Source organism: Chiloscyllium punctatum, chromosome 10 (genome assembly GCF_047496795.1).
Source record: "Chiloscyllium punctatum isolate Juve2018m chromosome 10, sChiPun1.3, whole genome shotgun sequence".
Taxonomy (NCBI): domain Eukaryota; kingdom Metazoa; phylum Chordata; class Chondrichthyes; order Orectolobiformes; family Hemiscylliidae; genus Chiloscyllium; species Chiloscyllium punctatum.
Window position 1 is genome coordinate 9,365,092 of NC_092748.1, and position 14,865 is coordinate 9,379,956.

A 14,865-nucleotide genomic window follows, 5' to 3' on the forward strand; every position below is an offset into this window, starting at 1 on the left:
TGCGTGTGTGCGTGTCTGTGTGTATCTGTCTCTGTGGGTGTGTGCCCGAACTTCGCGAAGTGGGGGGGAGCGGAGATTACTGAGAGAGGTTTGAAGCCAGATTGACTGCAAATCACTCCAAAGAATTCAGTCTGGGAACAGATGCAGAAATGGAGAGGGAAGGTACTCCTAATTGTCAGTGGGACTGTGGCCAAGTTGTTAGCAGAACATTGGCTCAGTCTGCTGCCTTCCTGCTGAGTGCGTTGTGTGTGAATAGAAGCCCAGCTCTGTTTGAAACTCATTAACCTTGTCCCGGGAACGCCAAGCACAGGGAGCCAATGAGGAGCAGCATCCCAACAAGAGTGATCCAGCCCCACCTCCCGGCTCTCGCTGTGGTTTTTACAGTGTGAATGGGGCGCAGGGGAGCGGGTGTGTTCAGTGCGGGACACGTTCGGTACGAACACCAGCTCTCTCAGCACAGCTAGTACAGTGCAGCTCGCCTTCACAGACTGCAATGAGTACAGCAGCAAAGCTTGTGCTACTCTGCCTGATCTGGGGAGCTCTCCCCCAGGCCCGCTGCTGGTTAAACTGGTTCGGGGCCAAGAAGCCGACCACGCCGGTGCCCACCATCACGACGCGACAGGTCACCTCCACCTCCGAGGGGCGCCCGCCTAGAACGCAGCACGGAGCAGACATCACAGGGACCGCTCTGATCACCCACGAGCAGTGGGTGGGCAAGCCGGAGGGAGAGGCAGTGACCACTCGGCTCCGCGATGCCCACATGGGGCCAGAGGGGAGCAACCCTGTCACGGGGGCACTCAATGCCACGGAGGGTGCCTGGGACGGCCCGTCGAATTCCACGGTCCAACCGGGGACGCCGCTAGCAGCGTCCACCCTGGCGGCAGGAGAAGCTTCCAGAACGGTGACCCCGGCTCCAGCCCTCACCGAGGTTGGCACACCACCGGGGCCTACCGCAACCGGCGGAGGTCAGACGGAGCGTTTGGTGACAGTTGCCGGGCCTGTAGGTCGGGCCTTGACCACGGAGGAGGCATCGTCATTGGTGTCGTCTTCCTCGGAACCCTCCTCTCCTTCACTCAATGCCTCCCTGTCCTACACCACCTCGCCCTCCGCCCTGGCGACTCCTCACCGCCCGGACTCGGACTCAGTCAACGTTACCACAGCCGCCCCCTCCTCCAAGCCGTCTTGCGGCCCCCGCTGTCCAGGTAGCGCCCTAGGGACGGCGGCGCAGCCTGCTAACCGGCGGTCGGCTAATCTGACGGGCGACGGGTCGCCGGAGGGCGGGCAGTTTGGCTCGGGCACCGCGTCCAGGTTTCGGGAAGATGGCTGGGAGGCAACGGCAGGAGACGGCTTGGCTGCTGCTGGAGGAAGCCCGTGGACAGACCATCGAGTGCATGAAGCCTCCCGCTCGTCACCGCTGAGAGCTGGGCCTTTGATTAGTCAGCTATCCCATGATGCTGTAGGAGGTGGCCACAAAATGGTGGCCGGGAAGGGTGGGAACCGGAGTGACGGCCAATCACCTCTCAGCGCTCCGAGCGCCAGTGATCACTCTAAGCATGATGGGATAGTACTGGATAATTCAAGCCGTGCTATTATGCTGGTGTTTAATCAGAATGTGACTAATGGTGTGCTGGGTGCCCTTGCTGCTACTGCTGCTGCTGCTGCTGCCGCTGACCTCGGAGCTAAGCTAGATTTACTAACCTCCACTAAGGCTTCTGATCCAGATTTCCGGGAGGCCGTGCCAGGCTCTGGAGCCCCTTTGCCCCCCGACTGCGCCCCTCTGCCGCCCTCTCTGAGGTTCTGCCGCCCACGAGGCCATGGGGGAGTCCGGCTCCCGAACCACCTGCGTCAGGCCAGCATGGCAGAGATCCAGGAGGCGGTGCAGAGCTGGGGGGCGCTCTTGGCTTCCGGCTGCCACCCCAGCCTGGTGCCGTTCCTCTGCCGCCTGCTGGCACCGAGGTGCGGACCCCCCCGGCAGCGGGAGGCGCCTTGCCGCGGGCACTGCGAGGCCGTGCGGGACCATTGCTGGATGGAGCTGGCGGGCAGTGGCCTGCAGCTGCCCTGCCACCTCCTCCCCGATGCCGAAGAGGGGCGTGGGTGCCAATCTCTCATGGTCGGCAGAGGTAAACAAACACACAAAAAAACCCCACCACGCCCTCCTCCCCACTTCAGCTGGTGCAGTGGGACTCTGACGTGAGACGCAAAGGTACCTTATCAGTCTTATCATGGAACGAACGTGTGTTGAGGTGTTTTAATGTCTCGACAGCAACCTGCATTCACGTAGCACCTTTTAGATGGCAAGATGCCCTGAGCTGCTACTGAGGCGCATTTTTTTTTTGGGCACATGGTCTGTCTACAAACCTGGTCCATGGGGTGGGTTTTAAGCCGTGTGACGGAGAGTGGAGCAAGGCGAACGGGTTAGGATGGTGGTGCTGCTGCCTTTGGTATTCTGTGGCCAGGCAGTGCAGCAGTCAGTGGTTATAGGGGGGGTGGAGGGGGTGCATGGGGGGGAGAGTGGGGGATTATGATGGGAGTCCAGAACTGGAGGAGGGCAGGGGTCTTGCAGGGGGTGACAGAAGATGGGGAGGGTCATGCAGAGAGAGAGGGAGGGGTTTGGCGAAGCCAGGGAGTTGGGGGGGGGGGGGGGGGGGGTTAGAGATCAGAGCTTTATGATGGAACCTGGGGTTAGTGAGCACAGGGCGATGGGTGTGATCGCTGTAATTAGGAAATGGTACAGAAAGTACTTTCTTCAGTTTTAGCAACTTACAAATGCCCGGTTTGTACCACCAAGAGTGCCAGGGTAGTGCAGGCAGCTCCCTGTAATCGGGGGCAGAGGGTGACCTTGCCCAAGTGAGCGAGATTTTAACTCTAGCTGCTCACAACTGGGACTGTTCCTGCTGCAGTAGGTGACTGGACTGCTGCTTCTCAAGCTGACAGTTATAGAGTAAATGTTCATGCTTTGAAGAGAAATGGAATTACTGCAGTAGGGGACATGCAGACTACAAATGTACGCCATGTGTGGCTGACACTCCTGCTTTGTTTATAATTCCAAACGTCAATGGGACTTAAGAGGCTAAAGATGAGAGTTCTCTTCAGAATTCCACTTCAACGTAATTGGTGCTGACAGTTTTAATTTAATACCACGATTCTCGCTTAGTTCATAAAACCAGCTGGCTAGATCCTGCTGGCTAATTAATGGTGACTCGCACTCAGGACGGGGGCTGTGTATGAGTAGAGTGTGAGAGTGAGTGTGAGTAGGGAGAGTGAGTGAGTGTAAGAGGAGGGAGTGAGAGTGAGTGTGTGTAGGTGAGTGTGAGTGTGTGTGGGGGGGTGTGTGAGTGTGTGCGGATGTGTGTGTGTGGGTGTGAGTGTGTGTGTGGGGTGTGTGAGTGTGTGTGGGGGGGTGTGAGTGTGTGTGGGGGGTGTGTGAGTGTGTGTGGGGTGTGTGAGTGTGTGTGTGTGGGTGTGAGTGTGTGTGGAGGGTATGTGAGTGTGTGTGGGGTGTGTGAGTGTGTGTGGGGTGTGTGTGTGTGTGTGGGGTGTGTGAGTGTGTGTGGGGGGTGTGTGAGTGTGGGGGGTGTGTGAGTGTGGGGGTGTGAGTGTGGGGGTGTGTGTGTGTGTATGTGTGTGGGGTTGTGTGTGTGTGTGTGTGGGGGGTGATGTGAGTCTGTGTGGGGGTGGTGTGAGTGTGAGTGCATAGGGGGCATGTGAGTGTGTGGGGGGGTGTGAGTGAGTGTGTGTAGACAGTGTGTGAGTGCATAGGGGGTGTGTGAGTGTGAGTAAGGGAAGTGTGAGTGAGTAGGGGGAGTGTGAGTGGGGGGAATGTGTGAGTGGGGGAGTGTGAGTGAGTGAGTGAGTAGGGAGTATGTGAATAGGGGAAATATGATGTGAGTCGTGTGTGAGTGAGTATAGGGGCGGATGAGTGTGTGAATAGGGGAGTGTGTAAGTGTGTGGGTGTGTGTCTGGGGGTGTCAATGTGTGTGAGTGAGTCAGTGTGCATGATGTGTGAGGGAGCTGGTACGAGAGTGATGGTCTGTTTTCCATCCTATCAAACTGAAAAAAGCATTGTTTTCACAGCAGGGAAAAGCAATGTGGGTTTGACAAGCACTGACGCTAAATTTAAACAATTCACTCCTCTTATGGAATTGTTAAAAATACCTGCAACTGCACTGGCCCGGCTCTGCCAAACTTCATTGAAAAGTCCTACTTTGAAATGCTCGTGCAGACAGCTGTTGACTGACTGACTTAAAATGGACCGGGGATACGCAGCTTTTACAAAACTGCTGAACATCGGCCTCCTGTAGAAACCCTGCTCCGAGCATAACATTCCTTTGCAAACTGGGGCTGAGAAGGTTCCAACTGTAGAAGGGGTGGAGAAGATCAGACAACCAGCACAGGCAGTGCATTGTCTGATTTGCATCAGGGTGCACTGATCGTCTTTGATAGGGGGGTGCTCGGGGGAACAGGATTGTGAAGTCAGTACCAGGGAAATCTAGGTGCAATGGGACTTTTTGAAACTAACTCTCCCATTGGCTATCTCCCTGAACTGTTATCTCCTTGTCCCTCTGACCTTGTCTCTGTCTTGTGCAGTTTGCAATCTGTTGAAAACGGCCGAAGAAGGAAAACGCCAGTCTGACTTTCTGAAAGATTAGCAAGACTTTTATCATCAATGTTACCCTAATTGTTTTTACAATCTAGGGCCTGGTGAAGTAGGGGCTGTTTCTACGAGACAGTTTTGGTTCTCAAATTCCGAAGGGTTTGACTCATGAAGAAATGAGTTTTGATCAGGTTGGCCTTGCACCCTTTGGAGTTTAGATGAATGAGATATGACCTTATTAAAACGCACGTGTTTCTGAGGAGGTTAGAGAGGGTAGCTGCTGAGATTATATTTCCCCTTGTAGAGGGGTTCAGAATGGGTGGGGACTGTTTGAAGATAAATCATAGAATCCCTACCCATGTGGAAACAGGCCCTTCAGCCCAACAAGTCCACACCAACCCTCCAAAGAGTAACCCACCCAGACTCATTCCCCGACCCTATTACTCTACGTTTAGCCCTCACTAATATACCTAACCTATACAACCCTGAACACGATGGGCAATTTAGCATGACCAGTTCACCAAACCTGCACGTCTCTTAATTGGGGGAGGAAACCCACACAGACACTGGGAGAATGTGCAAAATCCACACAGACAGTTGTCCAAGGCGGGAATTGAACCCAGGTCCCTGGCGCTGTGAGGTAGCAGTGCTAACCACTGAGCCACCATGCTGCTAAGGTGTGGGTGAGGAGGAATTTCCCCTCTCTGAGGTTTGTGAGGCTGTGGAATTCTCTTCCCAGTGGAGGCTGTGACATTGAATATGTTCAGGGTTGAGTTCAATAGATTTCTAATCAATCAGGAGTCAGGAATTAGGCAGCAGAATAGAGTTTAGATCATGACCAGCTCAACCCTGACTTCATTGAGACTCGAGATGCTGAACGGCTACGGTCATAGAGTCATACGACGTAGAAACAGGTCCTTCGGCCCACCATGTATATGCTGACCAACTAACTACACTAACCCCGTAGCTTACAATGGCCGGGTATTCTAAGTGCATATCCAGATTGCACCTTAAATGTTGTGAGAGAACCGGCCTTCACCACCCACTCAGGCAGCACATTTCATATTCCTACCGTCCTCTGGGTGAGGAAATACTTTCCCAGATCTCCACTCAACCACTTGCTCCTGCTACCTCCTCCTGCTCCTAATTCTCGTGCCCTTGTGTGCCTGAATTGATTTTAAGTGTGTAGTTTGTTCATTCGATGGGCTGAAGGGCCTCCCGTACTATCAGACACTGTGATTTCAAAACAAGAAATGTCAAAGCAACAATGTCACCATTGTGGAATCCCCACTGTCTACATTCTAAGGGATTACCACTGACCAGAGACTCATCTGGACTCTTCATATTCCACCACTTCCAAATGCCCTCTCAGCCATACACCACTCTGCCTTGGAAGAGTGTAGCTGTCCTTCACTGTTGCTGGGTCTCCCTCCCTCACAGTACTGTGGACGCACCTACACTACATGGACTGCAGTGATTCATGAAAGCACCCTACCATCGCCTCCTCAGGGGCAAAACAGAATGGGCAATAAGTGCTGACCCAGCCAGCAATGCCAACGTCCCTCAAGTCGCATAAAATAGGGAGAAACTCTAATGGTCAGGACATTGGTTGCCTCCCTACCACGGTGTTACAAGCTGTGTATATGTGCTGTTCAGTCAACTAGGCTGCAAGCTAATACTCTAGAATCTGTTTGATCCTCACCCAGATCAATAATATTGATATTTAATAATTGGTAATTTACCTCAGGAGGAGATGGAGTGTAGGACAGTGAAGGTGCTGTGTCCTGTCACGGTAATCACCGAGATACCCTGAATTTGACCGTCGTGTTCACTACACCGATAAACTCCAAACAAGGCTATTCAGCCCACTGAGCCTTTTAATCAAAGAGCTACCCACTTTCCTTCCCTTCCCCCATAACTCTGTAGATCTTTCCTTCCCCAAGGTACTTACAGCTCCCTTTCGGACGTTATTATTGAAGCAGCTTCCATTGTCCGTTCGGGCAGAGCCTTCCCGATGATGGAGGTGGATGGTGTCAGATCAATTCTCAGTGACTCAGCCCGGAGTCAGTGTCCTCTGGTGACATCCTGGAGCCAATGGTGCCACTTCCTCCTCACTTCCTTTCAACAGTTCCACTCAATCTACCCTTAACCCTCTCTGGCATCAGACCAAGAGGATGTTAGGCCTCATAAGGAAGTACTCACCATGGGACAACTGGTCTCACAGAGCCTGGGCTGGCTCCAAGTAGAACTGTGTCCCTGTCACACCAACAATGTTCACGCGTGTGTGCGTACACGCACGCACGCGTAGGGCTGTGTGTGTGTCTGTATACACACTGTAGCCCCAGTCATTCAGTATTCCCCCCCTCAGTGCCCCCATCACAACAGATTTCAGACTCCTATGATCTTATCTTGTGACGCTCAGAGATCAACTGTGGACCTTCCACCCAGAACCTGATTCTGGCAGAGATGACTGTCCTGGGTGAAGAGCTGGCTCAGCTCAGCACCTCGGGGAGCGGCCCAAGGGTTGCGTCAGATGTGAAAACTTTCTGAAACAGTTGGGAAAGTGAGGGCTTGTGAGATACCAGGAGGTGTGATTGTTTCATCTGAGTTCCAGCCCAGTCGCACCATGCTCCTTGACCTCCCCCCCCCCCCCCCCCCCCCCCCCCCCCCACCGACCATTTTACACTCAGCGATCAGAATGAGTGACTTTATTTTCTCTTGTGGCTGGAGGGTAGCCAAGGGTCTGTGGGAGAAAATGGCAGCAGGGAGTGATGCTCAGTTGAAGAGCTGGAACAGACACCATGGGCCAAATGGCCTCTCCCTGCACCGTGTCACATCTGTGATGGTGTCACGACCTGCTGTGGTGGGAAAGTCTCCAGCTCCTTTCCGTCATGCAGCCCGTTGGGAATCTGACCCACTCCTACCGCCTGTCACTGTAAGGATCTGCAGGCCGACACTCAGCCTGCTTCGACCACACCTTCCTGAGCTGTCACAATCCGGAATAGGGATTGGAACCCAGGGCTTCCAGTTGAGGGTCAGGGACGCTACCCACTGGGACCAGGCGCTTTGAGAAATCACAGGGAGTTTTCAGTACTTTGGAAGTTGGTTGCTATCAAGTCTTTAAAGGGCCTTCACCATGGATTAGAGAGGCTGCTGTGAGTCTATGGTTAGTGAATAGGAAGGGTTTGGAGGGCTATGGGCCGGGTGTTGGCAGGTGGGACTAGAGTGGGTTGGACCGAAGGGTCTGTTTCCATGCTGTACATCTCTATGAGTCTAAGTAGCGTCACTTAACACACTTCCATTTGTTTTCATACTGTATCTCTTAGTACTGCGTGAATAAAGTGTGATTCTCTGGAAACAGGGCCCACTCAGACCTGTACAGATGGCTGGGCTCTCATAAGACTCAGTTAGTCCCACAACCAAATCCAGTAGGGCCCCTGAGCACATGGGGCAGTGACTTCCCAAACCCTGCAGAGAATCTGGGACTGGAGGGTTACACCAGCAAGGTTAGAGTTAACTGGTAGGGTGTATTTCTATGTTGCATAACTATGCACTGACACCATTTAACTCTCCCTTTCTTCAGATAAAAGGGAACTTGTACGTCAGCAAGTGGACACAGTAAAAGAAACGAGTGCAGTTACAACCCTATCAAAGGGTTACAGTCTCTCTGCACCCCCATTTGCTGCACGCTTTACTCGACGTCTTGAACTGTTCAGTAACGGCTGTTTGAGTTGGCAAAGCTAGAGTTCTTGAAATGGGACATCTGTTGATATCCAGTTCGCCCCTCGACCGAAGCTCCTTTCCCATGGAAATTCACTTGGAGAGGTCAGAGGAGCTTTGTTCACAGGCCTGTCCCCACCTGTACAATGTGATGTGGAATTTAAAGGGAATATTGCCCCTTTCCAAGGAGCCTCATGTTCCAATGCTGTTCCAGGGCTCTCTAGAGATTGCCCTGTAACTCCAGCCAGTTGTACTCTGGCTGCTTACACTCCCCCTCTTCGTGCTTGAGAACCAGAATTAGTAACTTTTGCTTCCTTCATTGCAGAAGTCTGACACTCTGATTATTAAGTGCAAATATGCAAAAAGAGAGCTACTTCTGCTTAATTGCACATTTGGTTTTTACACAGTGGTCATTCTTGGGATTTGTGCCACCAATTCCTTGATTCATTCCCTCCCCCCCCACCCCGGGATGTCAAGCCCAGGATTTGGTGCCCGTCCCTAACCTTCTCTTGGAAAGCTGGTGTTAAGCTGCCTTCTCGAATGGCTGCAGTTCACCGGTTCAAATCCCACCACGGCAGGTTGTGGAATTTACATTCAATTCATAAATCTGGGATTGTGAGCTTGTCTCAGTGGTGACGGTGAGGCTAACAGTCTGTTTTAAGCACCCATTCAGTTCATTAACATCCTTTAGCGAAGCTGTATGTACGTGGGTTTCCTCTGGGTGCTCCAGTTCCCTCCCACAGTACAAAGGTGTGCAGGCTAGGTGGATTGGCCATGCTAAATTGTCCATCGTGTGTAGTCATGTGCAGGCTAGGTGGGTTAGCCATGGGAAATGTAGGGTTACAAGGATAGGGTAGGGGGGTGGGTTTGGGTAGGATACTGTTCGGTGGGTCGGTGTGTACTCAATGGGCCGAATGGCCTGCTTCCACACTGTAGAGATGCAATGATTCTCTGAGATGCAGTGATGGGCGGTACGGTAGCTCAGTGGTTAACACTGCTGCCTCACAGCACCAGAGAACCGGGTTCAATTCCCGCCTCAGGCAACTGTCTGCGTGGAGTTTGCACATTCTCCCCGTGTCTGCGTGGGTTTCCTCCCACAGTCCAAAAATGTGCAGGTTAGGTGAATTGGCCACGCTAAATTGCCTGTAGTGTTAGGTGAAGGGGTAAATGTAGGGGAAAGGGTCTGGGTGGGTTGCGCTTCGGTGGGCCAGTGTGGACTCATTGGGCTGAAAGGCCTGTTTCCACACTGTAAGTAATCTAATCTAAAAAAAAAATCTACCGACCTTACCTGATCCGGCTTGCATGTGACTCCAGACCCTTAGTAGTGGACTTGCCTGTGAATTGCCCTTTAAAATGGATGCTGCAGGACCCTTGGTTGTACCAAAGTGCAACAGAAAAGGCTCCTCAGTGGGAACCAGACTGTTCCTGAGGATACCCCCCACCCCGGTTAACAGTGTGATAGAGTGTTCACCAACTGCAGGGGCACTTGGGAACCACGTAGCCAGTAGTACACTGGAAAGCCAGGCCTGTGTGGGAGCTTGTGTTCCCCTCCCGCTGCTGACCACCCGCTTTTAAAGGACCGTGGGGGTGAGCGGAATGATTGAGATTCTTCAACATCAAATTCCCCAGCAGACTGCCTCCCACTCCCCGACTCCAGTGTACTGGTGAAGTCCCTGATGTGTGTGACTGATGACCTTCAGGTTCCCCATCTCTTCATATTATTTCGTCCACGTGGTTTGCCAGCCTGACCTCGTTGATATTACTCTCCTCTTTGTGTCAGCGAGTTGTCGGTTCAAATCCCAGTCTGGGCACTAAATCTAAGCTGACCCTCCCAGTGCAGTACTGAGGGAATGGTGCCCGATCATGGGCATTGGCTTTCAGATGAAGCTTTGAATGAAGGTCTCTCCTATCCTCTTAGGTTGACTCAAGGGGTCACGAGGTACTACTTTGATGCACATCGTCCTCGGGATTTGTCCTGTTCGGCAGGAGATTCTCTGGTCATAAGCGCTTTGCCAATTGTGGAATCTTGCTGTACACAAATTGCCTGCTGCGTTTCCAACAGTGGCTGTCCATCGGTTGGCTGAGGTTGTGAAACGCACTGTACAAGCGCAGGCCTTTGCTTTTCCTTCATGCACTACTAAGTCAGGTTCCCAGAAAGGCAAACACTACACTTCTTGGGAGGTAGGGCCGTGAGCGTATTGCAGAATGTTGGGAGTGGAATCCGCGGATCTGCCAGAGCTGTTTATTGCACTCTTAGGATGGGAGGAATTCCTATTTGGGTCATGCGCTGGAATTGGATCAATGGGAATGCTTTGTTTTGTGCCGGGTTGCATTTCTAACAGCTGGAAGGAGTACTCCATCCCTCAGTGTTGGCAGTTCAGTGAGTCTAGAATGCCGAGAGTGATTTTTCTCTTGAGAGTATGCATTGTTCTCTAGTTGTCTTTTACTCAGTTTGAGCACATTGCTCCTTTATTTCAGTCCTTAATGAGTGGCCGTTTATCCTGGAACTGTATCCTGTATGTAGGAGCATAAAGCCCCTCAGTGTCTTAGATACTCTACAGTGTGGAAACAGGCCCTTTGGCCCAACAAGTCCACACCCGACCCTCCGAAGAGTAACCAACTCAGACCCATTTCCCCCACCTTATATTTACCCCTCAATAATGCACCTAACACTCTGGGCAATTTACCATGACCAATTCACCTGACCCCTGCATATCTTTGGACCAAACCGGAGGTAACCCACGCAGACACTGGGAGAATGTGCAAACTCCACACCAACAGTCGCCAGAGGCAGGGATCGAACCTGGGGACCCTGGTGCTGTGAGGCAGCAGTGCTAACCACTGAGCCACCGTGCCGCCTGAATCTTCCCTATCAAATCCCACCCCCCCCCCGCCCCACTTCTCATATGTCTCAATGGGATCGCCTCTCAAATTCCAAAGAGCATGAGCCCGACTTACTCAACCTGTCGCTGTCGGCCCAATCCTTTTATCCCTGTAATTTATTGAACCTTTGCTGTATGTCCATAACAAGTCTGTCCCTACCTTAGAAATGGAGATCAAAGCTTCAAACAGCTCTCCAGGTGTAGCCTCACAAAGGGCCTGTACGTAAAAGGGGAAATCTTAAAACAGGTGACTCATCTTTCAAAGTGTTGATTTGTTTAATGATATTAGACTTGTCAATTGTACACAAACCTGGATCCTTCTCGCACGTTTGAAAGGTACCAAAATTAGAGGGAAATCCAAGCAGTTCATTTGCATTTCTGTTCGACTCAGTGTCCTACACACATATTTTTGGAGAAGTGTACTTAATATAACTCAGGCAGTGTTTGCTGACAACTATTACTGCGGGTAACTATGCAAGCACCACAAGTTTGGAAATGGCCATGATAAAACTTGGTACTGCATGGAAGGATAGTTGCACCTTATAATAGTCATCGAGTTGTCTCAAACTTTACAGTACTGGTGGGTGCCACCTGGTTTCTGGCCTGCACCTCAAGATAGATGTATTGGCCTTTTGGAGGAGGGTGGGGGGGTGGGGTGCAGATTTGCTGATGACTGACCATTTACAGGGCCTAGGGGAAGGTCGCATAAAACGCAGCCTTGTTTCTGCTGTGTGCAGCAGATGAAGGGGTGTTCCAGTTGGGGCACTTGAGATGATTTCCTCAGCTAGCAGACCTCAAAAGTTAGGACCAGAAGGTTCAAAGGTTGTTCAGGAAGTGCTTGCTCACACCAAGAGAAACGAAAATCTTGAACACACCCTCAACCCCACCAGAAGGAAAGCTGTTGAGGCTGGGGTTCGATTGGAAATGTCAAAACTTCTATCAGAGTAAGGAAGCGGGAGACTGTGGTAGGTACAGAGTTAAAAGGCAGAGCAGCTAACTGCGTCGAGAACACTATCGAGAGGTCAGATGGCCTACTCCTCTGGTGTTACATCCACAGGGCTTTTGAGCAGAGGTGAGGGGAAGAACTGGTGGAGGGCAGGTCGTTTAGCTGCCAACACTCTACTGGGTGGTGAGCAATGCCATTCCCTTAACCTGGGTAACGCTCAGTTTTACACTGTGACAGACAGCTGCCCCTGGCTTGTTCTGATTGTGATTATCTGTAACGTAACCAGGGCTGGGGGGATGGCTACGGATTTTCAGAGAATTACATCTTCGTTTCCCTGATCTCCACCAACCCCCCCCCCCACCCCCACGCCATGCCATTTTGTGAGAGTGCACTGATTTGAACTTGTACCAATGGTCCATTCACCCGGTGGTACTCATCCTCACCATCTATTGCCACAAATGTCCTCACTTTAGCGTAAACCTGGGATTCAGATTCAAAGGTGATGGCATTACTTCAGGTCTTCTTCGTGGTCTCATCCGTCGATGAATTCACCTTTTTGCCTTATGCCTGCTGAAAGAAACTAGTCAAATCATTAGCTTCATCGCTGAACGCAGAACAACCTTTGTGATGTTTAGTAGCACTTGGGGCCTGTCTGGATAGTTGGCACCTCAGGTGAGAGCAGTGAGAATTTGAGACTGCGCTGAATGCCTGGAGAATCTCATATCCAGCCAATGAGGGGTTAATGGCATGCAGATTGCTTTTGGAGAATGTCTTGAATTGAACCTCATGACTTTGAGACTGGGCCTCCTGAGTGACTGAGTGGAGCATAGCAAAGTCGCTCAGTTGTTGCTAATGAAGGGATTATTGTCAACGAGTTTAGTCCCCTGGACTTGTTCAGTATTCATTAACACGATCATGCACCGATTCCTTTCTTCAGACTCCTTCACCAAAAAATTGGGTCTTGAATTTAACAATGTAACAATCATTGAAGTATTGGAGAGATTTGTCTCTCTCAGTGTATCGGTCCCTCCCAACTTTAGAAACCCCGTATTTAAAACCAAAACACCTCTGACACCGAGAGTGCAACTTGTTTCATTTTTATGCTTTAATTCTCACTTCTGCAGCTCTTGCTTGATGCAATACCTTGTCGGCAGCTGTAACACTGTACCCTGATGCACTTGTGTAGTACAATCTGCCTGTAAAACGCGTAAGATAACACTTTTCACTGTACCTGGGTACCCGTGACAGTAATAAGTCAAATCAGATCAAATATCTTGCACCCTAAGGTGCTGGAGGAGTGGGGAGTGAGGGTTAAGGTGTCCCGGTGAAATTATACACAGCATGAGTACATACCACAAAAAGCTGCATTTTCTACATGATTACAGGCATTAAATCAGTTGCACTGTGCACATGCATTTTCCTGAATGATTTTGTGTGTGTGTTAAGCGAGAATTCCATATCTGAGGGATATAGTTGTGTGTTTACATGTACTAATGGATTGTCCAATGGACATCCCTTCTCTCTTTCTCAATATCACACCCAGGACGGGTATTGGTGACCATGGATCTCCGTGTTGCCCCACGGTTATGATAGGGGTTCACCATTTCTGCCTGTCTCTCCTGCTGTTACTGCCTACCACTGGCATGTAATTGTAGGATTTACATGTCGATGCAAAGAACAAAGAAACAAAGAAAATTTACAGCCCAGGAACAGGCCCTTCGGTCCTCCAAGCCTGAGCCGATCCAAATGTACTGTCTAAACCTGTCGGTCAATTCCTAACCATCTGTATCCCTCTGCTCCCCACCTGCTCATGCATCTGTCCCGACACATCTTAAATGAATCTACCGTGCCTGCCTCTACCACCTCTGCTGGCAACGCGTTCCAAACACCCACCACCCTCTGTGTGAAGTACTTGTTGCGTGTATCCCCCTTAAACTTTCCGCCACTCACCTTGAAAGCGTGACCTCTCGTTATTGAATCCCTCACCCTGGGGAAAAAGCTTGTCTCTATCCACCCTGTCTAAACCCTTCATGATTTTGTAAACCTCAATCAGGTCCCCCCTCAATCTCCTTTTTTCTACTGAAAATAAACCTAACCTACTCAACCTCTCTTCATAGCTAGCACCTTCCATACCAGGCAACATCCTCGTAAACTTTCTCTCCACCCCTCTCCAAAGCGTCCACATCCTTTTGGTAATGTGGCGGCCAGAACTGTACACAGTATTCCAAATGCGGCCGAACCAATGTCTTGTACAATGTTAACGTGACTTGCCAGCTCTTATATTCAATACCCCGTCTGATGAAGGCAAGCATACTATATGCCTTCTTGACCGCTGTATCCACCTGTGCAGCAACCTTCAGGGGACAATGGATCTGAACTCCCAGATCTCTCTGCCCATCAACTTTTCCCAAGGCTCTTCCATTCTTTGTGTAATTCGCTCTAGAATTAGACTTGCCTAAATGCATCACCTCACATTCGTCTGGATTGAAAGCCACTTTTCCACCCAACTCTCCAGATACCTACCTGTGTTATGAATGCTCCTTACATGGCCATCAAGTCTTGAAGTTCAAGACCTTTAACCTGGAGCCCCTGGTTCAGAGGCAGAAATTCTATCCCCTGGCCACAGCGTGATCACTCCCGATAAACTACCGCGCGAAACCATTCGGTCACTATTTGCTGGAGAAGTAAGGGAGAAGGATCAATATAGACTAAACAGCTTTCTT

The 14,865-nt window shown here is 50.9% G+C and overlaps 1 protein-coding gene across 3 annotated transcripts in view; it reads left to right on the forward strand.

Moving 5' to 3' along the window:
• col18a1a (collagen type XVIII alpha 1 chain a) overlaps nucleotides 1-14,865 on the forward strand; it is a 303,852-nt gene that overhangs the window by 150,357 nt on the left and 138,630 nt on the right. Inside the window, exon 1 of one of the 3 annotated variants that reach the window (XM_072578488.1) lies at nucleotides 413-1,202. The exons of 1 other annotated variant lie outside the window; for it this stretch is intronic. In XM_072578488.1, coding sequence (XP_072434589.1) covers nucleotides 494-1,202 — 709 coding nt within the window. In that variant the 5' untranslated portion in view covers nucleotides 413-493. One more of the 3 variants, XM_072578487.1, reaches the window with a different exon arrangement.